Source organism: Mirounga leonina, unplaced genomic scaffold, assembly GCF_011800145.1.
Source record: "Mirounga leonina isolate KUSES-001 unplaced genomic scaffold, KU_Mleo_1.0 Mir_91, whole genome shotgun sequence".
Classification (NCBI taxonomy): domain Eukaryota; kingdom Metazoa; phylum Chordata; class Mammalia; order Carnivora; family Phocidae; genus Mirounga; species Mirounga leonina.
In genome coordinates, this window is record NW_023270839.1 from 23974707 (window position 1) to 23998630 (window position 23924).

Below are 23924 nucleotides of genomic sequence, written 5' to 3' on the forward strand. Positions count from 1 at the left end.
TCCGTGCCCGTCTGTCTGTATCTGTTTTGGAGTCTTCATCTGCAACCATTGCACCAGTCTGAACGGGGGTCTCCAGAATTTTAACCTAAAGCCGTATGCTTACATTCTGAGGGAAAATCTACTTTGTGGAAATCAGTAACACACGTGCTAAGAGGTTCAGCTCCTTCCGGTCCTCCTGCTGCTTCTAAAGCTCACAGCAGTTTCATTCCTCAAAAGGGAGAAAAGGATGCCAGATCTTATGTATCAGCGCATCCTTATTCAGTTTATAAATGCCATTTCTTTTGCATGAGTTGTTGCTAATTCTTTGGAAGAAATTCCCTGAGCATGTTGAAAAGCCCAGGTGAGGTTCCTCCCTGCTTCGGTGCTTTACCGCGGATGGTGGGAGGCCTCACTGCACAGACGGACGGGAGGTCCGTGGTAGACACACAACAACCTGCTCCAGTGGGTCAGAAGTCAAGTGTTCACACAGGTGTTTCCTGACGAAGTTGCCCTGTAGGTTCCCCAGTGAAGGATCCACCGTCTCCAGCCGTCCAGGACAATGCTTTTAGACATAGACACAAAAAGAAATGAACTGATCCCATCTCACAAAAAGACGAGAAAGTAGCAGTTCATCTTTGGGATTTGTATTACCTTTTCCACGAGGGTCATTCATCACATAGGGGCTTCGGTAGGAGCGTTTTCAGCGTCTCTAGTTTTGAAATCCGCTTAATTTGTCTTTATGGTTAATTTTTAGTTTTTCTTTTTCCCTTGCAAGAAAGAGGTTTCGTATAGTCTCTTTGAATGTGTTTTTTTAATGAAATCCTAGAACAGGCTTTCTCATAAAATTGATTGAAACTTTACTTAAAAATGCAACAGGTCAGAGAAATCTATCAGCACTGCCCGCGTTAATAAAAATCTGTTTGCCACCACAGACATGGAGGTATCTTCATCATCTGTTACCACAATGGCAAGTATCCCAGAAATTACACCTAAAGTGATTGATACCTGGAGACCTAAACTGACGAGCTCCCGGAAATTTGTAGTTCAAGATGACCCAAACACTTCTGATTTTACTGATCCTTTATCAGGTATCCCAAAGGGTAAGGCCTCACCAGGGAACTCATCTCTTGCTGAGTGGAAACCTGATTCCTGATATCTCTGAGAAGCTGGTGGATGTAGGGTTTCTCGGGGGTGGACTGACACAGCTCTGCTGTTATTCACGCCACCTCCCCTGGCTGCCCTCACTCCGGTTTCTGTGCTTGTATGGAGTGCGTCCCTTCACAGACCAAAGAGGTGGAAAGCTGTGAAAGAAAGGGTTGAGAAGATGGCCCTTCAGACAATCTAGTCTGTGTTGGTTTCTGCCTGAAGACGCTGAGAGGCTGCTCAGTGTCAGAGAATTTCCAGGACCACCCCAACAACATCAAAACACCAAACTCATTAATTGCAAATATCCTGGTATCAGATGTTTCGTCTAATAGCCTTTCCCAGCCTTCTGTTTAGCTTCGATTCCATATGCAATATGAAAAGGATATGCAAGGCGCTAGTGAGTTGCTTGAATGTCACAAGCAATAAAACATAACAGAGCACTTGTCCATAACTATCACTTTCAGCCCTTAATAGAAGCAGTTATAAAACAGCTGCCTGGTGAACTAGCTTAGTAGACATATTACTCCGGGAAAAAAAAAAAAAATCTCTTCTTTGGTGCTTAGCAAACTATGGTATCAGGTTTCCAATCAGTTTTTATGCCAGTACATTGTCATTTATGATTTACGTCTGTTGATTTGGGTTTTACACGTTTTCATTGTAAACAGTTTTATAATCATTCTTTCTGTTTTGTTTCCTTCAGTAGTATCATTTCCTTCTACTTTTCTTTCTTTGTCTTTCTGAGTGCCGCTGAATTCCATAATCCCGAACATTGATTAAAAGCAACTAATGTTCAAAGGCCTTAGTACTAACCTAAAGCAACAGAATCTTCAAAATTACTCTGATTTAACCTTATCCTGGGATAGCAGTGCTTACAGCATGTAACAGACTTGGATACCTCTTGAACTAACATTTCTTTGACTGACTGTTAGATGTCTGTGGTTGCATTAAAAATCCCAACAATTACAAACTAATCCACTCTTCTTCTAGTCTAACTTAAATATTTCTTAAATATCTCAAGACAATTGGATAATATCACTTAACTACATATTATACTTCTCTAGACTCTCTGGATTTCTTTCATAGCAAGCAATTCAAGAGTAATTCACTCCAAGATGGAATGAAAAAAAAAGATCGAAGCAAACATGGGAGTCCGTGTTTGTAGCTAGCAACGACCAAGCAGGCGCTTTTTGTTTGTGAACCAGTTGTGTGTCTTTTCTAGTTAAGATAGCATAGTTATTTTAGCATACTTATTTTAGCATAATGTACATTTATGCCAACCCATACATTTTCCTAATTCCAGCAGTTGCCCAGTAATCCTGACTTACGAATTAGGAGAAAATCATGAGACAAAACACTTCGAAGCATTTCTAAATTGGCCATTTAGAAAATACGTACTTTCAAACCCTAATTTTTAGACCCCCAAACTCTTAAAATTTTGAATGTTAGATAACAACTACTTAGAAGGGATTTTGGGGAAAAACACACATGCATACGGATCAGTGGGAGATCAGAGTTATCCTGGCATTTGCAGCAATCGTATATGTCTCTGGGGATCCGATCATGACTCAAGAAAAATATATAGATGAGAATTTGAGAGTCTCCCTGACCCTCCAGGCTAAGCATATGGACCATGAGAAGGTAGTATTGGCTCAATGGAAGCCATTTGCTGGCTCATATCGTTGGAAAGAAGCAGCTCACTCAGACTCTGTTTCTGCGTGTCTGTTGCAGGTGTGCGATGGGAGGTCCAGTCGGGAGAGTCCAACCAGATGGTCCACATGAATGTCCTCATCACCTGTGTCTTTGCCGCTTTTGTTTTGGGTGCGTTCATTGCAGGTGTGGCAGTATACTGCTATCGTGACCTGTTTGTTCGGAAAAACAGAAAGATTCATAAAGATGCAGAATCTGCCCAGTCGTGCACAGACTCCAGTGGAAGTTTTGCCAAACTGAATGGTCTCTTTGACAGCCCGGTCAAGGAATATCAACAGAATATCGATTCTCCCAAATTGTACAGTAACCTGCTGACCAGTCGGAAAGAGTTGCCTCCCAACGGAGATACTAAATCCATGGTGATGGACCATCGGGGCCAACCTCCCGAACTGGCTGCTCTCCCCACGCCTGAGTCTACACCTGTGCTTCACCAGAAGACCCTGCAGGCCATGAAGAGCCACTCAGACAAGGCCCATGGCCATGGGCCTTCAAGGAAAGAAACCCCACAGTTCTTCCCTGCTAGTCCACCACCCCATTCCCCATTAAGTCACGGGCATATCCCCAGTGCCATTGTTCTTCCTAATGCTACTCATGACTACAACACGTCTTTCTCAAACTCCAATGCTCACAGAGCTGAAAAGAAGCTTCAAAACATTGACCACCCACTTACCAAGTCATCCAGTAAAAGAGATCACCGGCGTTCTGTGGATTCCAGAAATACCCTCAATGATCTCCTGAAGCATCTAAGTGACCCAAACAGCAACCCCAAAGCCATCATGGGAGATATCCAGATGGCCCACCAGACCCTAATGCTGGATCCTGTGGGACCTATATCTGAGGTCCCACCCAAGGTCCCTAACCGGGAGGCATCACTATACTCTCCTCCTTCAACTCTCCCCAGAAACAGCCCAACCAAGCGAGTGGACGTCCCCACCACTCCTGGAGTCCCAATGACGTCTCTGGAAAGACAAAGGGGTTATCACAAAAATTCCTCGCAGAGGCACTCTATATCTGCAATGCCTAAAAACTTAAACTCACCAAATGGTGTTTTGTTGTCTAGACAGCCTAGTATGAACCGTGGAGGGTACATGCCCACCCCCACTGGGGCTAAGGTGGACTATATTCAGGGCACGCCAGTGAGTGTTCATCTGCAGCCTTCCCTCTCCAGACAGAGCAGCTGTATAAGTAATGGCACCCTTCCTAGGACGGGACTAAAGAGGACACCGTCCTTAAAACCTGATGTGCCACCAAAGCCTTCATTTGTTCCTCAAACCACGTCTGTCAGACCACTGAACAAATACACTTACTAGGTGTTATTCTCCGTGTGGCTTTATCCTGTCCATGTTGTTGAGAGGATGATGTTGTAAGGGTACCTTAAGATAAGAGACTCCCTTGTATTTTAAGAGAACCAAGTGGCCAAAGAAACTCTTTCTAACTTTGGCAACATCAGAACTTGCCACATGTAGCTACAACAGCAAAGCTTCTGTGTACTTGCCCGAAAACAAAGGAAGGTGCTGGTCATTCCATTTCTTTTGTTTGAAGCTAAAGAGATGTGTAGCTCCCAGGGGCTACCCCACCAGTAGAGAGAGCCGATACAGTACTCAGAAGAATCTGTGAGCAAATACTTGAAAATGGGTTCAACTTAGACTACCATTGTGTGTGGTCTTCCCATTAAATGTGAACATTTTAATTGTATGCATTCACCTTGCCTCTTGCACAAATGTCAAAAAACAATGGTAATGTCTCAAAGAAACGAACTTGTAGATTACCAAACGATTTGCTAAAAATTCAGTCTTTGACCCAAACTGTAGCATTTTTTTCAAGTGTGGCGTTTTTTTCATGCCACCAATGAACTGTGGTGCGTGTGCGTGCGTTTGTGCATATGTGTGTGTGAGTGTGTGTGTGTTCTCTACCCACTAGGATTTGTTTTGGTGCCCATTGCATCTTTTTGTGCTATGGACTTGTTTACATTGAGCATGACTGAACAAGAGACAATAACTTCTTCCCACAGCAGTCCATTGGGTTCAGCTTTGAGAAAAGAAACAAATAAAATCAAGGCTGATTTGACCATCAGAATGATTCACTTGACTCACATGGTCCCCAATGCCAGAATGTAAGAGTTCTAAGTAATTTTGTGCTGCTATTCATTAAAACTTCTATTACAGTCTTGCCAGCTTAAGGAGATAGAGATGTTAAGAGGTATCCTTGATTTATCAACCAGTATTCAGTAGTAAAATTTACCTGTCCACTGTGAATCCAAACCTGACTCACTGTATTTAACCTTGGACACACTAATAAGGTTTTATTTTGATGTTGTTTGGTTTCTCCTGTGTAGTATAATTTCTCTTCCTTTAACTCCTCCTACCCCCAAGATCAAAGAACAAAACAAAACAGAAGACAAAAGAAAGAGATGTGAAAGGATTTCTAATTGGCCTAACAGAGAGAGTCTCTGAAAACCGAACAGTGGTGCAATCATGTTGTCTATGTTGTGTTATATGAGAATTTTCTTTTAAGTCATGCAGGTAATGACAATATACTGTAAATATTACATGTGAGTTTACCTGAATCTGTGCATTTTGTGCCTTATTCATGAGAATGATAGAAGTACTAAAATATGTCAAGTGTTTTCAGTATAGCACATCATTTACCGAGTGCCAGTTGTAAATGTTTTTCAACCAGCACCTGAAAAGACTTTTAAAAAATCGTGAAAACAACCTAGAACAATTAATTGTCCAACAGTCCACCCAAATAGCAGCATTACATCCTTTGCCATGATAAACATTCCACTCCTGCTTTCCTAAGGATGAAACAGTGATAATGTGAAGTCAAATGAGGTTTCTCGGGTAATGTGACACCTACGGGAACCGTAGGGTCATTTATTCGTAGTTTTGCAGAAGCCACTTACAGTTGATGATGTGTAACCCTGATGACTGTTTCAGTTAATATGCTGCACACCACACCATGGTTTATTGAACCTAATCTAGAAAGTACCAACGCAGAGGAATGCTCCTGACTTAAACGAGTAAGTTCAACTGATTTTTTGTGATAACACTGATGATCTGTATCACTTGGGGGAGGATGGGTTGCAGAAGACCAGAGCATTTTTATACAGATTGTAGAATACTGATACAGTTATTCTTTTCCTTTGAGAATATTGTTTTATAAGGAACGTGATTCCCTGAGATCTCTGGAAACTCAAAAACTAGGAAGAACTTCTGTTCTTGAAACACGTCAGCTTTGCAACTAAAATATTACAGATTAATAATAAATTAAACCAACCAACGATAAATACTATTCAGTCCACCGCCAACAAACGTGTTTGAATTCACCTTACCAATATTAATCCCAGCGTGCGGAAAATGGAACAGTAACTCTGTGTGAACCCGGATAACATTTTGTAACATTGTGCTGCCTTGTAGTTTGTAATGTGAGTTCTATCGGTATTTATGTTGAAATTTCTAACATAAAATCTAGTCTCTATCCTGTTAATTTAATTTTTAAATGCTTTATTCATTTGTGCAAAGGTAAACACAGATTGTATCTTTTTTAATGGTACGGCATAAAAAGTAACCCTAAAGTGAAGTGGCTCTATACTGTTTTATAGAGTACTTTAACATGTATAGATATCTTGTAAACTTGTATTGTGGATGTGTAAATAATATGTACTTTGGGTTTTTAACACCGCATGTAAAGTCAAAATAAAATATACAAATCATTATATCCTGCCTCTTGATACTGAAGAGGTTTATGACTTACCATGTTTATTAGAGTCAATCAGCACCACTGAGAGTTTCTTTTAAAATGTACCAGAATATTCTTATCTGGAATATTTGCTACTTGGTCATGGTTCCGCCACTGTTCTCTTCTGGGGAAGCTGATACTGATCTCTTCTTGGGAAGCTGATACTGAAAGGCAGAGCCCCTGAGAAACTGAGAAATGAGGCAGAAAGCCCGATGAACTGCGCCCCCATCAACAGGCAAATGCTTCAGGCAGACGTACCAGCGACTCGCCTTGTCCACACACCTAGTTCGACAGGCAGTTTTAAAATGCATGATTTGTATTCCCACGTGAAAATTTTGATGTCCTTTTAGTCCAAAATTACAGCTGGAAAACCAGGTTCCTGTGAACATTTCTTACTATTTGGTAGACGGCCTTTCTCCATCCCATTGTTTTAATCGAACAGACTACGTTAAGAGGTACCTTCCCCAAATATGGCAGTGGGAGACAAAATCATGATCCCATTTTAGGAGACAAAATTACGATTCCATTGGGTCCTGCCTTTAGCATGGGCTGAGCTGGTGGCGCCTGTCCTTGCCTCTTGGGGGTTTTGAAGGTGTCACGACACTTGCGGGAGAGACGACGGGAGTGTCTGTAGCAATCTCTGTGCCCTCGGTTCCAGCTGTGCTCCTGCCCCAAGCCCCTCTGTACCTCCTCCCTGGCCCTGTTTTCTCCCGGAGCCCCAGCAGCATCTCTGCAGAAATTGGAGCTGCCATACTCCTGTCCGGGGGCCTTGTTCTCCTTCGTGGTGTCATCTAATTAGGCTGCTGTATTTCACTATTCGTTCAGTGGTATTCCGGGGTCCTTTTTCATTCCTGTCATGGCGTACTCCCATCTAGAGATGCGAGGGAGGGTTTGCAGGGATTCTCCCATGAGAGGAAAAGATTGGGGGGGGGCGGTGATTTGCCCCTTTGTACAGCTACCACCGCTACAGCTGGTAGTCAGTGAGCCGGTGCCTGCCACAGGTCATGGAACCTGACTTGGTACTCGAAACCCTGCCCCACCATCGCAGGAAGTCTGGGTCAGCCTGTAGCCCTTCTGCAGTGCTGGGGAAGGTGGAAGGTTTTCTCCCAACCCACTGACTTGCAGAAGTTGGTTTATAACTCTTAGGGTTTGGGCAAATGGAGGAAGGAAGAGACAATTAAGGAAACTCGATCTTCAATCTTGTTTCTTCCTGGGCTTCCTAACCATTGATTTCTCCTTCATTTACATTGCCTATTTCTATTAAAGTGGTGGTTATTATGCCTTATGGTCATCATGCCAGTTTTTCTGGGTTTGGTAATTTTTTTCCTTCTAAAAAGTGTATTTTTCTTGGGGTGCCTGGGTGGCTCAGTTGGTTAAGTGTCTGCCTTCGGCTCAGGTCGTGATCCCAGGGTTCTGGGATCGAGTCCCACATTGGGCTCCCTGCTCAGCGGGGAGCCTGCTTCTCCCTCTCCCTTTGCCCCTCCCCCCTGCTTGTGCTCTCTCTCTCTCTCTCTAGCTCTCTCCCTCCCTCTCTCTCTCTCAAAAAAAAAAAGTGCATCTTTCTCTTCTCCCTTTATAGGAGATTTCTCTTGGCTTTTTTCGATCATGGATATCTTTGATAATTTAATGAATAATACAAACTGGGAGCTGAATTTCATTTTCCTTTTCAGGGGATTTACAGACCCCTAAAACCACATCTGTGAATCCTCAAGATAAATGCTTAGATGCCACTTGAGAGATGTGGGATTAGGGAAGTTGGAGCTTTTCATAAGGAAGACATCATAAAGGCACACTCAAAAAATAAATTAACCAGGACAGACCACCTGTACTCTCGTTCCAGAAATCCCATTGATTGGCATGTAGGTTACTCTGGGAAATGGCAATTTTGAAGCCATGGGGAACATTCGAGATGCCCATGTAGGCCAAGAAGAAAGAGTATCTCCCATCCAAGGTAGTGGGCCTTGGGTAGCCTGGGTGCTGGCCAGGTACCAGGAGGACTCGATTTCCTGCCGTCTTAGAGTGGCCATCTTTCTGTCTTCCCCTCCCAGCTCATCCTCCCCATCCCCTTTGTCAGAGCAGGGCAACAAAGGAGGTGTCCAAAATAGCCCTGGCTCCCATGTGGGAGCTGGGTTCTAATCCTGACTCCGTCACTCAGCAAATAACTTTGTGGCACTATACTTCTGTGGATTTCAGTTTTCTCATTTTTGGAAAGAGGTGGCTCAGCATCCATTTTGTTGGCAGTTCTATGGTATCTGTCAACTCTACAATTCCATTACGTATTTTATGAATGCTATGCTTAAATATTACTCTTTCAATAGCTTGGTTTGTAGGCTTTTTATGGGTGTGTGAGGCCTGTTCCCTGTTAGATGTGAGATATATGTGAGATTAGCAATAAAATCAGGCATGATAAACAATGCACTTTAAGACATTCAGCTTGGGTCTATAGTTGATGTTTACCCTTTTTGCATATATAACATGCAAAATACTTAAATCTCTGCCAATGTTGCATTCTCTATCAAATAGATGTGATACCATAAACAAGAAGGAAATAGACCTATAATAAAATCAATCTTTAATTTACAGAGGAATGGGGGAGGTGAGAGGATGGGGTGGGGGACAGTCAAATCCTGGATATTCAGACTATGAATCAATTGGAATTCACATATAAAAGAAAATAGAATATTTTTAGACCCTGGCCCATGATATAATTCTTTTTAAAATGAGGTATTGATTACTGGTTGATAAATCTCTTTGTAACATGCCCTTTGGTTTATCTTAGCTTCTTATGCTGGGTGAAGGAAAGTATGAAAACATGACTTTGTTACATATGCACTGCTAGTTAGGACTCTTCTTCATTTTGTATGAGATGGACCCACGTGATGCTAAATATGGACTTGAGGCTAGATAGTGTAGTAGTGAGAGGAAAGATTTGTCAGTGTCAAGCAACCCAGTCCAGTGGAACTTTCTGTGATGGTGAAGATGTTCGCATATGTGCTGTCCAATATGATAGCCACTAGCATGCAATATATGGCTTCTGAGCACTTGGAATATAGCCAATGCCACTGAGATGCTATTTTGGACACCACTGGTCCAGAAAGCCACTGCCCCTTCTGCCACAACTATTAGAGGTCAGACTGCTGCTCGGAATATAGCAATTCCAAGGCAAATTTGACTCTGATTAAAAGATGAGACACACCTTGCGCATTTTATATATCCACCTTGTGCTTCATGGTGAGCTGGGCTCACAATTGATCACCTAATCACAGATCTAGTTGGAGGATGTGGGTTTTTATTTTTTCCTTATTTAGAAACTATTATGAGCCCATCCATTGGTACCCGAGAGAGGATCAGCACTTGGTTTGGGTGGACAGGCTCCTCTTGGGTTTTCTTGGTGCTTTTGAGCCCTATGCAGTTAATCCGGAACATGCTTTTTGCTGAAAAGGGATAAGATTTGTCATTCACGTTTTCAAGGGACAGAAATTGAGGTCAACAGGGCTGACAACTATGGAAATGTAGATGACAGCCAATTCACAACTCAGGGCTAATTCACATATTCTCACACTCATGCCCTGTGCACAAACCAACACCCTCAATGAAAGGCTGAAAGGGAATATCAGTGTTCAATCAGGAAGGATGGCCTCTCTCCAACGCTTCATGTATAATGAGGAGAAACAAAAAAGGTAGAATAATTACAGTATCCAGGAGTAAGTGCCAAACATCCAGTGAAAAATGAAACATTCAGTGAATCAGTCACATGCTGGGCCATCGTAATGAACACGCCAAATCAATTATTTGGAAAAAAGTCCATGGATTGAGTTGACACAATGTAGGCTGAAAGCAACCAAAGAGGATGAATGCAGAGATGTTAAAAGAAACTAACCCGATGTGTCCAAATTGTACCCATCTAGGTTTCTGGGCATCCTGCCAGATCTACATCTGTGGACTGTCAGAGTCTCAGGGGAGAATTCACTTTATTTCTTATTTTGGAAGGGCTTCATATTGCGCTGGAGTGACATATTGGGAGTTAAATATGGTTGTAATTTTTTGACTGCTCCCTCTGGTTGGGGGAACTATAGGAGTGAGACTTTATCTTAAAGGAGAATGTTTCCTGATGATTTGAGCCGCCTGGCCCTCCATGAGGCATAGAGTAAGCACATAGAAAAGGTCTGCTGAAGGACCAAATTTAATGCCTGCTCCAAAGCTTCGTCCTAGGTCAAGTAGCATGGCCTGGCTGGACATTTGCCACAGTGTTAATACTAATAAGATAGTAGAAGCATGCACCCATTCTTAGCGCTTGCAAAATCAGGTCCCCAGATAACAGGATTATAGAATTCTTTAAACATTCTGAAAGGAGCATTCCATGGCCTTGGGGGACAAACTTTAGAAACTGTAAAAAGGAAATGGAACCCTTGGAATACTTTTGCAAATGTGAAAGCCTCTAGTGTTAGTGAACATTTGGGATTTGAGTTAGGCTCCAAAGTTCAATAACAGCTCAGGGTGAAAAATAAGACCATTTGCTGGCCTAGGCAACTGGATATTTGTTAGGCGTTATGTACCTGCAGCAGCTCATAGAATTGAAGTCAAACTTAGGATTCAACCTGACTTGATGACTGACTCTTCAGTTAAGGCTGCCCTTTAATAGGTCCATCCGATCACCAGGACTTACTCAGAGATTATTTCCAATTACCTTTGCAGCCCACATTCAGAGAGGTGGAAACAGTTGAACTCTTGATGTTTGCTTAATTAACATAAATATTTATTATAAATTTATTTAATGAAAATAGCAAAATACTAACCTGAAGAAAGCAATAGAATTCAAATCATTTTAAATGTAAATGTACACATATAGAAAGGACTCTAGAAAGAAACATACAGAAATATTGAAACTGGTTATAATCATTAAAACTAACATATCGTTTTGAAATGTTCTCCACTCAAACATATACTGTGGAAAAGTCTCTAAGTTTTACTCTAAAAAAGAAAAAAAAAAAAAAAAACCTTGGAAACAGCCTCTGACTTTATTTAGTTATCTGGTCCCAAGAAATGATGAAGTCCACGGTCAAAAACAATCTCCTAGAAGGTATAATTTAGCTACAAGGGAGATGTCTGTGATTACGATAGACCTAGATGTCCGTTGGCTTCTAGAGGGTCTAAACAGTATTTCTCTTTTAGTGGGAGATGTTAGGACTGAACTGTTGAAATATGGGAATTGTGAAAATACTGAAAGGCAGAAAAGAGGCTTCCAAGGGACAGAACTATCACTGAGGCAGAATAGCCAGGACAGCTGGCTGAGCAGCCTCAGAGCCCAGAGCAGGAACTCAGAACAGAGAATGAGTCAGCCTCAATGGCAGGACACAGAAACCTGCAAAGCCCCATTTACTCCTTTGTCTTCTGTCCCTGGCTCCCAGAATAACAAAAAGCAAGGAAGCTAATGAATAGAGAGAGCAGGTAGATCTGAGGACAATGAGATTGTTATGGTAATGATAACTTGTGAAAATACAAAATAATTAGTAGAGCAAAATCCTCTCTGTGACTTTGAGCCTGTTAAGGCTGTCAGGAAAGCCACACCCCCTCCCAAAAGTCCCTGCGTTTCCTCCCCTCCCCCTACTTAAAAAAAAAAAATGAATTTGGAGGGTCCTGGCTGGCTCAGGTAGAGGAGCAGGCGACTCTTGATCTCCAGGTCATGAGTTCAAGCCCCACTTAAACAAATAAAACTTAAAAAAAAAGAATTTTCTCAATTTAACATGTTTTCTCTTTGAAGAAGGGACTTTGCCCCTCCTATCTATCATAGCTGTGGACCACAGAAATTAAAGATGTGTTTGGATCATCTTAACTGGTGTAGGCAGCCAAAATGGAATTCAGCCTGTAAGTTATCATTTAGCTATATACCATCATATTTTTTCTTTTTTTAATTGAAGAATAATTAACACTGTTATATTAGTTTCAGGTGTACAATATGGTAATTCAACAATTCTATACTTTACTCAGTGCTCACCATGGTTAAGTGTGCTTTTAATCCTTAATCCTGTTTCACCCATCCCCAGCCCCCCATCTACCTCCCCTCTGGCAACCACCAGTTTGTTCTCTGTATTTAAGAGTCTGGTTTGTTTGTTTGTTTACCTCTTTTTTCCTTTGTTCATCTGCTTTGTTTCTTAAATTCCACATATGAGTGATATCATACGGTATTTGTCTTTTTCTGACTGATTTATTTCACTTAGCATAATACTCTCTAGCTCCATCCATATTGTGGCAAATGGCAAGATTTCATTCTTTTTCATGGTTGACGAATATTTCATTGTGTGTATATATATGTGTGTGTGTGTGTGTGTATACCACATCTTTATCCATTTACCTATTGATATACACTTGGGCTGCTTCCATATCTCTGCTATTGTAAATAATGCTTCAATAAACGTAATGGTCTATATGTCTTTTCAAATTAGTGTTGTTGTTTTTTTTTTTGGAGCAGGGTAGTAAATACCTAGTGGTGGAATCATTGGATCATATAGTAGTTCTATTTTTAATTTTTTAAGGAGCTTCCATATTATCTTCCACAGTGGTTACACCAGCTTGCATTCCTAACAGTGCAGGAAGGTTCCTTTTTCTCCACATCCTCACCAACACTTGTTTTTTCTTATCTTTTTGAGTTTAGTCATTCCGATACTTGTAAGGTGATATCTCATTGTGGTTTTGATTTGCATTTCCCTGATGATAAGTGATGTTGTATTATCATCTTTTCTCATTGGTGTTTCCACTGTCCTAACTTACATCAAGAGTGTCAATTAGCAAGACAGTTCAATTTCTTGTTCTCTGAGAATAAGCTTAAGATGTAAAAGGGAGAATGAAGCCACTATAGAGAAAATTACCCTCAGTATGAAAAACACTTTAATTAGTCACATAACTGGACTTGTCTCTTGATTTTAGATTAGTCACCTACTACCAGGTAATTAAGAGATATCTCTTAAGAAAGAGTACTTTTCCCATTTTTACATATGAAATCACCCCCATTGAGTAATTTTAATTTCTAAGTCTCCACTTCCTAAAACAGGTCACGTGGGCACACTGAACACACATTGGTTACAACTTTTCAAGCCCCCTGCTGCTCTAGGCCTTAGTCATATTTGATTAGAATCTGGTCAGGCCCCCATCTGACAAAGCCCTGTGCCTGAACTATAGGTGGCCGGGAATCACATTTTGCTGTAATCCTTTTTGAATGGTTTTATGTCTTTTCCAGTGATCAGGTCTTTTGCTTCTTTTCTTCTCTCCTCAGACACCAGTATATGGAGGGAGTTGTTTAGAAGAAACGCATAAAAGATTCAGGCTAACTATGTTTGACAGAGATCTATAACATAACTCCTATACAAATTTGTCTAACAACAGTTTGGTTTTGTTCACATCTAACTAAAAAATAACAGAAAGCCCATAGCTCCTAAAAATAAACAACAATAAAACAAAACAGAAATCCTTGGCAGAACAGTTGAATTTTAGAGCTTTGTGAAGAAACCCTCCGTTGGAATAAACATGGGAAGAGAAGGAAGGGAGTCTTAAAAGAATGAATTCCTCTCCAGCCTGCAATAGGAAACTTCTACCATTTGGGTAGCAAAAGTCATGGGAAAATGTGGCATGTTTAGAAATGCAAAACATCTGGAAGTCTTAAATTCCCCTAGGAGATAATGCAGCTTCCAGAAGCTTAGGAGGGACAAAATTAATGACAAGAGACCCAGAAAACTTCTCTGCATGTGAGCAGCTAGTTAGATAAAGTTAGTTAACAATAGCTAGTTAAAACTAGAGAAGTACTTAGAGAACACTTGGCTTCATAACTCTGTTGCCCTGACATCCCAAACAACAAAGCATGAATTAGGCTAGAGAATTCTGTACTCAATCTTAATTGGGCTCTTTGAAGGAAGTGGAGAGTTGAATAAGAGGTAAAATGGGGAAAAGTTGGCATTAATGGGTAACATTTAGAGATTAGTAGGCAAGACACCTAAGTGATTCCATGTACCTGACTTGAAAGAATTGCCATAATATGCTACATGATCCTATTTGTTAAATAAATGACACCCCCCATCTCCATCACATAGTGTATGCATTTTTATGCTTTATATAAGCACTGAGAAAATTATTTTTTTAATTTTTGTTTGACATGTTTTATTTATTTATTTTTTTAAAGATTTTATTTATTTGACAGAGAGAGACAGAGCGAGAGAGGGAACACAAGCAGGGGGAGTGGGAGAGGGAGAAGCAGGCTTCCCACCCAGCAGGGAGACCGATGCGAGGCTCAATCCCAGGACCCCGGGATCACGACCCGAGCCGAAGGCAGACGCCTAACGACTGAGGCACCCAGGTACCCCAGCACCGAGAAAATTATTAAAATTATTAAACACCAGGTGAGAACATTTGTTACTGCATAAAGTGCAGTGAGTCCAAACTGTAATAACAATAAAGCATTGTGAGAGGAGGATGACCACAGTAAAGGACATCTATGATATAATCTCATTCACGTGTGTATATCTACATATGCAAACGTAAGTAAGTATTTTTATGTGAGCATAAGGAGGTGAAAGAATTGACATGATTATTAGTCTACCCACTAACCATCCACCCACCTTCCCCTGCTTCTAACTTGCTAGGAGAGCACACCCACTTCCCACTATAGAAGCTGAAAATGCCAAATACATCTTTTCTAGTCTTTCTTACAGTGAGGACATGGATATATAACCCAATTCTGGCCAGTAGAACCTGAGTGAAAGTATGGGAAGGCTTTGAGGAAGGTTTCCTTCCTTAATAGAAAGGGAGTACATGAAGAGAAAGTTCAGCCCTTTGGATGATGGCATGACATATGGTCCATGGATCAGCAGCTGCCATCTTGGTACAATAAAGGCAAAGTAGGAGAAAGCCCACGTGCTGAAGATGGCAGACCAAAGAGATGGAAAGCCCTTGACGGCTGCATAGAGCTCCTGAATCTAGCCAACTTTAAAGACCCCGCTATCTGGATTTGCTATTAAGGGAGAAATTAATGTTCTTGCTCTCCCATTGCTGATCTAATATTGTTTCTTCCAGCTGAAAGTCCCCTAAGTGATAGAGCCATTATGACATTGTGATTTATAATAAACAATATATATGTGGTCATTCAGCTCTTGGCACAGGGATCCTAAAACCCTTGGAATTTCCAGTGATGAGAAAGATAAAGATGTCTTTTATATATATACATATATATATATATACTAATGGGGCAGCTTTAGGAAAGCCCTTAGGTAATCTAAGGATGGGGACTAGATGTCAGTGGAGTCAACCATGATAAGAAAGTTGGATCTTTCCATCCTGCCACTCCCTACCGCCCCCCCCACCATCCCCCCATTTCCAGGTAAGGGAGAGGGGCTAGAAGTTGAATTGATTGCCAATGGTTGATTATTTAATCAACTGTGCCTATGTAATGAAGCCTCTATAAAAACCTAAAAGGATGGGGTTCAGAGAGCTTCCAGGTTGGTGAGCACGTGGTGGTGTTGGGAGTGTGGCATGCCTGGAGAGGGCATGGAAGTCCCGCACCCTGTCCCCATACCTTGTCCTGTGCATCTCTTTCGTCGGGCTGTCCCTGAGTTAAACCCTTTTGTAATAAACCCATAATCTAGTACATAAAATGTTTCTCTGAGTTCTGTAAGCCACTCTAGCAAATTAATTGAATTCAAGAACGGGGGTTGTTGGAATCTCCAGTCTGTAGCTGGTTAGTCCAAGCACAGGCAACAGCCCAAACTGACATCTGAAGTGGGGAGATGTGGAGCAGTCTTGTAGGACTGAATCCTTAACCTGTGGAATCTGACGCTACTTTCAAGTAGGTTGTGTCAGATTTGAGCTGAATTGTAGGACAGCCTGCCAGTGTCCATGAGTTGCTGGGTGTGGGGAAGAAACCCACATATTGGAACTGGTAGTAGAATATTAGTCCCCAGCATACTCTTAAGGTGGTTATCTCAGCGTGGAGGAGGTTGGGGGCTGAGGGGCTGGAAATCATCCTCTCTCTCTCATTTATCTGTCCATATATATTTTGTTCTATATTAGTGGTTTTCAATTCTAGCTAGATATTAGAATCACCTGGGGAGCTTTTCAAAAATACCAATGCCTGGGCCACATCCCAGAACAATTAAATCAATTAAATCAGCATCTCTGGGGTGGGCCCACGCATTGGTATTTTTAAAGTTCTCTCCACAAGATTTCGATGTGCAGCCAGAACTGAAATCCTCTCCTCTGTGTTGTGTCTTTCCATGTGTTGTAAAAATGTTAGTGTGTGTATTTGTCATCTAGGACTATGAAAAATAACTGCTTGTATAAATTTTCTATTGTTGCATGACAAATTAGCACAAACATAGAGACTTATTAGCACATGGTTCTGTAGGTCAGAGATAATGTGGGCAGGCTGGCCTGGGTTCTCTGCTCAGAGTCTCACAAGGCTGAAATCAAGGTTGTGACTAAACAAGGCTCTTATGTGGAGGTTCTGAGCAAGAATCTGCTTTCAACTCTTTCAGGCTCTTTGTAGAATTCAATTTCTTGTGGTTGTATGACTGAGGTCCCAGCCCACTTGCTAGCTGTCAGCTGAGGCTCTGCTCTGAGTTTCCAGAGGCTCCCATACTCCTTGTCTCGTGGCCCCTTCTATCCGTGAATCTGCAAGCATTCAACAGCTCCTTCTCATTCTTTGAATCTCTATGATGCACCCTTCTCTAATAAGCCAGAGAAAACCTGACTGATTTTTAAAGTGCTCATTTCGGCATTTTAAATCATCATGTCAGGGCCATTTCACAAGGTCAGCTGACTTGGGGCTTTAATTATATTTGAAAACTCCATTCACAACAGTACCTACTTTAGTGTTTGATTGAATAACAAGAGAATGGGAATCTTGGCAGGAGAGCATCTTTAGAATTCTGTCTACCACAATACTCCCAAATTTACCAGCTGACAACAATAACCATTTATTTCTCACAAATCTGTAGGTTGGCAGTTGGGCTCAGTTAGGACAGCTCACCTCTGCTCCACATGGGGTGAGCTGGGCTTACTGGTATGTTTGCACTCAGTCAGTTAGTAGAGCTGCCTGTGAGGCCGGCTGGTCCTGGATGACCTCATACATCTTGGGCCTCAGGTAGGATGTCTGGGATGGCTGGACCTCTATTACTACATGGTCTTTCTCTGTTTCTCTCTCTCTCTACAGGCTCTCTCATGTTCAGAGAGGCTAGCCTGGGCTTGTTTCAAGGTGTAGAGGTCCAAGAGAGGGAGAGTAGAAGCTTATCTAAGGGCTCTTGAAGCAGAGGGCTGGAAATTACACAAAATCATGTCTGCCCCTCACTTTTGATCAAAGCAAGTCATAAGGCCAGTCCAGATTCAGGGAGTGGGAGAAACAGACTCCACTGCTTTATGGAAAGGGCAGTAAAAAAATGTATGGCCATATATAATATGTCATAGTGAGTAATCAATATTTATGATGATATGTTAATAAAAAGGTGTTCAGTATGATTTTAGAGGTACAAAAAAGCACAAATAGATGGATCTGAGCTATTCTCAGCTATAGCCCCAAACATTTCAGGTTACTCTGAGAAAAGTCCAAGTGACTGACCAAAACTATGTTAAGGTGTGACGTGACCATCAGGGGCAAGCTACTCAGATGACAGAAACAAACAAAACAATCTGCTCCTACAAATCTAACCTTTCACATCTTAGAGTGACTACATCACACAACTTGATGTCCAGCACCTTGAAGGGCCACAGGAATCAAAGAATTCTCTTTCGCAGAGGGATGTTAAACATGAGAAGAAGAGCATTTCTCTCTCATCATTTGAGGATTGTCTTGATTGCCATTAAGGATCTAGGAGTTCCTTGTAACATTATACTTTACTGAAATGATAAATAATTGCACACATTTAGTTTATACTAGTTTCACGAGGACACATTTTCTTCTAAAACTCTACAACACTCTTCAACCACATAAGACAAATAAAGTATATTTATTTCCATTAATAGAAAGGGGGTAACGTGTATTTATTTCCATTAATAGACAATAGATTTAAGGCAGCCACTTCTGCGTTTAAACTAAAAAGTCCTTTGTTAACTGAAGTTTCCATTGTCACTCTTTGAGATCAACAGTAACTTAGATGTTGCACCACAGCAATTAATCTTTTGCATAACCATCAGAAGGATCTTTCTAAATAGGCTTGGTCACTAAATTACTCCCTGACTCCTTCAAAATCTTCAGTCATTCTCTAGAGCAAAAAGATTAAGTAATAAAGTCCAACCTCCTCAGTCTTATATACAAGGCCTTTGCCAAAATGGCCTCAAGGATGGGACCTTATTATGTCCCATCATTTCCCTAAATCATGCTTAGAAACCAGGATTGTTCATTCATTAATTTAGTTATTCATTCATTCAAACAAGTATGCATTGAGGACGTTTTATGAAGCATAGATAGTCTTCTAGTTCCTAGAGATTCAAAGATGAACAAAGTATTGTTTCTTTCCCCAGTCTGGGCAAGGCTCACTGGAGAGAAGAATAAAGATAATAAATGGCAATTAAAGTGGATACAGTGGGATAATTCTGATGGCTCTTCAACCTTGGTACCCTTTTGCAAACATTCATTCATTCAATGTACATTCAGTGAGCATTGTGAAAGCACCTAGAGAAACCCGTGGGAAGGCACTGAGTTTAAACCTTCCACTCTAACTCAGCTGCCAGGGTGAATGAAGAAACAAACAAAAAAAAAAAAAAAAAAGAAAAGAAAAGAAGAAGAAGGAGGAGGAGGAGGAGAAGGAAGAGAAGGGGAAGAAGAAGAAAGCATACAAAGGCAGGTGCAGGACAGTTTAGCCATCTTTCCTTAAGCACGCTGTCCTGTGAGAGGAAGAGCATCTAGTCTGTGTGGCTGTAAAGCATGTTAGAAAGTGCTGCCATTCTGTGACCCATGAGAAAGTCCCTGACTCCCCCAGTACCAGCTCACTTGTCCACAGTGGTGGGGCTGTGAAAATGGCAGTGGCAGACTGAGGACAAAGGACAAGCTCACATTCTCAAAGATCTATTGCCCATTTATTTCCCCATGTTTTCTGCTTCTGGTTCTTGGAGAATGGGGAGAGAAGCAGGAGAATTGGGTTAAAGAGACAAATAAATAGCCTTCATTATGGGGTCATTTCATTTCTTTTCCCTGTCATTTCCCATCCTGTCACGTGATGTCCAGTCCCAGACTAGGACTGAGCTCGAGCTTGGGAAATGTAGAAACAGGGCGCCTGGGTGGCTCAGTTGGTTAAGCGACTGCCTTCGGCTCAGGTCATGATCCTGGAGTCCTGGAATCGAGTCCCGCATCGGGCTCCCTGCTCAGCAGGGAGTCTGCTTCTCCCTCTGACCTTCCTCCTTCTCATGCTCTCTGTCTCTCATTCTCTCTCTTTCAAATAAATAAATAAAATCTTTAAAAAAAATACTACTTAAAAAAAAAAAAGAAATGTAGAAACAGCGTGCTGTGTGACACTCCTCAGAGCCCCACAACATCTCATTCACCCAAAGCCTCCTCTCATAAAAAAGACCAACAATGGGATAAGAAAGATGAGAAAGTCCATGAAAGACAGAGAGAGAAGATAGAGGTTGAAAGAGGAAAGGAGAAGGGCAAGGTTCATAGACATGTTGGTTCGTGGACAGATTCATAGAAATGATAAATCTAAATCTCCTTCTTGTGCCAGAGGCTCCAGTCAAACTCAACTTCCCAACCCAACCCAACACCTGTAGGGTTTTCCCACCACTGCTACATGTGTGAATCCTGTCTCTGCTTTAAGGTCCAGGACAAACACAGTCACCTCTTCTCTGGCCCTTCCTCTAATTTGTTGGCTGGAAGCAATGGAGCCCCAGAGATTCCTTGGTTCTTTCTCTGAACTCCTTTGATGGCCCTTATTATAGTCTACATCGCAATCAAATCTCACGTACGTGTCATTTCCCATTCTCGACTGTAAGTCTGTTGGTGGTAAACTCCAGTAGGCAGCACACCTCTGTAATCCCCAACAACGCCGAATCTTGAACAAGATTAGACCCGCAAACATCTCAAGGCCACAAAACTGAAGGTCTTAACTCAGTCTGGCTGCCTGCCCCACACAGCTCTCTCTGCCTCCGAGTGCCTCAGCAGCTCTGTTCTCTCCCGTGGGTCTAGAGTTGATACTCATGCCCGCTCTCACTAGACCCCAGATACTGCACTTCCCCTTCTCGTTTCCTTACACCCCATCCACACTTTTGTAAATTCTTCCCCTGTGAAACTCTACTCAAATTATCCTAATATGAGTGTGTTGTGAGTTCCTTGCTCGGACCCTAACTGACATCGTATTTTGTCAGTGACAGTGATAACAGCTACTATTTGTGGGATGACTTTATATATATTTTTTCCTCTCCTTTGTCCTTATGATAAACTAAGAGCTGGGTACTTTCAACCTAATTTTACCCTCCAGAGACTCAATAAGGTTAAGTAATTGATCTAAAGTTACATAGTTTGTAAGGTCTTAATTTGAATGTTGCCTTCTCACAGGAGTCCTTAGTACTTGAAATAACCCCTTCCTCCTGAGCTCTACCTTTATTTTTTATCCCTTTTATAACACCATCAGATATTCTCTTATTTGGTGGTATATTATCTACTTATTTTATCCAATCATAATGTGCACCATGCAGACGCAGGACTTCATTTCATTCAGGGCTTTACCTTCTGAAACATACCTGATATTCAATAACTATGTGTTGAATGAATGAGAGACACTCTCTTCTTCAATGCTGTAAACCTCCCTTTACACTATGGGTAGCCTGGGATTATTTCCTTTCCGTTTGCATCAAGATCTCCAAACCCAGAGTTTAAATCATTAAACTCTACCCACATCAACTCTTTGGGCCCCAAATAGGGAGTCTGAAGTTGATTTTGATACTTTAAGAGAAAAAGACTCAACCGAGAGAAAGCAAAAGGTGAGAGAGAAGTGGGAGCGGGGAGTAGGAGATGGGGTGGTGCACAAACACTTCAAAGATTGTTGATATTGCACCTTAAAGCAACAACAAAGTAAAAAGAGTCCCAATTTAATAAACAAATACCCCTTGTCGAAGTTCAAAACCAAACAATCCACTATCTTAAAAAAAAAAATCAATTGAGAATAGAGTATGTAGCACATGTTCTGTAAATACTATACAATCTATTCCCCTGCGGAAAAAAAATTCCCACATGCTCTACTAAATTTACTGCTTGTGACCGTAGAATACACCTATGCAGATCCACATTTAAAATATTGTAAAATTTCAAATGAAAGTATTTCAAATCCATATGCTCCTTCTATACATACAAGTAGTCATCCCCACCCCCAGCCCCCACCGCAAATCAATTTTGGATTTAAAAAATTCTTGACAATTTTTGAATTTTATTCCATAAGCCAGTTTCTCTGCATAGAACTGGCCCTGCCTGCTGGCTGTCTACATGAACCTTTGTTCTGGGTTTTTTGTGCTTAGGAAGGACAGGATTAAGTAAAACTCTCATTTCTCCATCCTGTTATTAGAGGCCCTTCGTTGGGTTCTAACAGGATGCCTGGAGGCCAGCAGGGAGGAAGTCATGGCCAGCTATCGGGAAAGTCAGAGGCCTGTCCTGGCAGCTCTCCAAAATAAACCCACAAGAAGCCAGATCAAACCACTTGCAAACGCAAGATAGCTGACAAAGTAGGCCGGAAACCCCTGACCAAATAAGGAAGAAAGAGCAGGAACCCTTGCTTCCAAGAAATCCCCGCCTCAAGTAATGAATATTCTACCCCCTTGTTAACAGCTGTCAGTGAAAGGCAGAAACACAAACCACAGCATCAGCTCTCTCTCCAGCTTGCCTGCTCCCACATCATGAGAGTGTGCTTTGGCTTTAACAAACCTGCTTGCCTGTATTGCTCATCCTCTCTGTTGTGTGTGTCCTTGAATTCTTTCTCATGATGAGACCAAGAACCTTCAGGGACACCTTTTAGACAGGCTAGGTCAAGGTCTCAGGGCCTGGGGTCTCCCCAGTCCACCGGGCCACATGGTGTTCCCTGCTCCCCACTGCAAATTTCCCATGGACATCATTGTAAGGACATTACTGGGAGCTTCTCCAGAACTATAAGCTGTAGTTCTCCAGGCTGTAAATCCTAAGCCAGGGAACCCAGGACAGTGCATGGCACATAAATGGAACTCAAAAACGATTCGGTTGGCTGCCTGGAGGAACTCAGGCCTTCCTCAAGAGGATAAATAACTTACTCCTAGTGTGTGTGTGTGTGTGTGTGTGTGTGTGTTTTCTTTCTGTACAAAAGAAGTTATTGCTCTATTAGAGAAGTCTCTGTTTTGATACTGTTAACTAGGTAGATATCAGGACCTTTGCTCTTTAAAAACGTTCCTGAGTGAATTCCAAAGGAGCCTTAAAGCCCCTGGAATTGGCATGAACCAACATGGATGTCTGCAGAAAAACATCACAGCTTAGAATGAGAAGAATGCTGCACAGATGACAATGAGGGACAGAGACGGCCTGAGGGACTCCCTGTCTGGTTATTCCTAACTGGGGCAAGGACCCCAGGCACTGCTGAGAGGAACCAATGGTTACAAATAAAAATCACATTCATGTAAGCCATGAGGTGATACCTCAGATAATTTATACAAAGCATTGGTTTTATTCTTGTCAGACAGGTCTTTTTGTATCTAAAATCATTGTAAATTCCATAGACAAACTGTGCACCAGAAATCCCTGCTATCACTGAGCTGTTACCTGGCTACCCACCATCATTTTTGGAGAAGAAAATCCATACAGCATATGTCCCAGCGCTAGACTGTGGCGGCTGTCCATCTCCATGACTGTGAGGACCCAATCTGAGAAGAGCACAGCCAGCTGGGGCTAACTTGACTTTCAGTGAGACTCTGGGCTTAGCACATCTGCATCAGCAGCTCCTGGGCTCTGCTGGTTCTCCAGACGTGGTTGTGCGTACGTTGGGCAGCCGTACAAAATCCTTATAAAAATTGTGAATTGTCTGGGATTCACAGGTCCCTGGATCAATCTCACTTCTGGCCAAGAAAATTTACGTTTCTTTAAGAAAGTAAACAGAGTGGTATGTTTTGGGCTGTCCTCATATACATCCTTTCAAACAAATTCTGCCATCATCTTGAAATGAAAGAGTTTAACAGTTGCTGATGGAAATAAAAGTCACAAAATGGCAGAGGGAATGGGGCAGGGAGTGTTACATAGAACATCTAACTCAAGGGGTTTTGTTGTGTTTGTTTTGTAACTATTCTGTTGTCCTGTCTTTGCTGTGTGAATTCCAACCCTCAATTTCCTAAGTAACAAGAGGTGGTATCTACCAAGTTCTCATGTGTTT

The 23924-nt window shown here is 41.7% G+C and overlaps 1 protein-coding gene across 5 annotated transcripts in view; it reads left to right on the forward strand.

Moving 5' to 3' along the window:
• Positions 1–6550, forward strand: part of SEMA6D (semaphorin 6D) — a 53314-nt gene extending 46764 nt beyond the window's left edge. For 2 of the 5 annotated variants that reach the window (XM_034994837.1, XM_034994840.1), the window contains exons 18-19: positions 912–1079; positions 2854–6550. In XM_034994837.1, the coding sequence (XP_034850728.1) occupies positions 912–1079; positions 2854–4142 (1457 nt within the window). In that variant the 3' untranslated portion in view covers positions 4143–6550. The remainder of the gene's footprint in view (positions 1–911; positions 1080–2853) is intronic. The other 3 variants (XM_034994841.1, XM_034994842.1, XM_034994839.1) reach the window with 2 other exon arrangements.
• The last annotated feature ends 17374 nt before the right edge of the window (positions 6551–23924 follow it).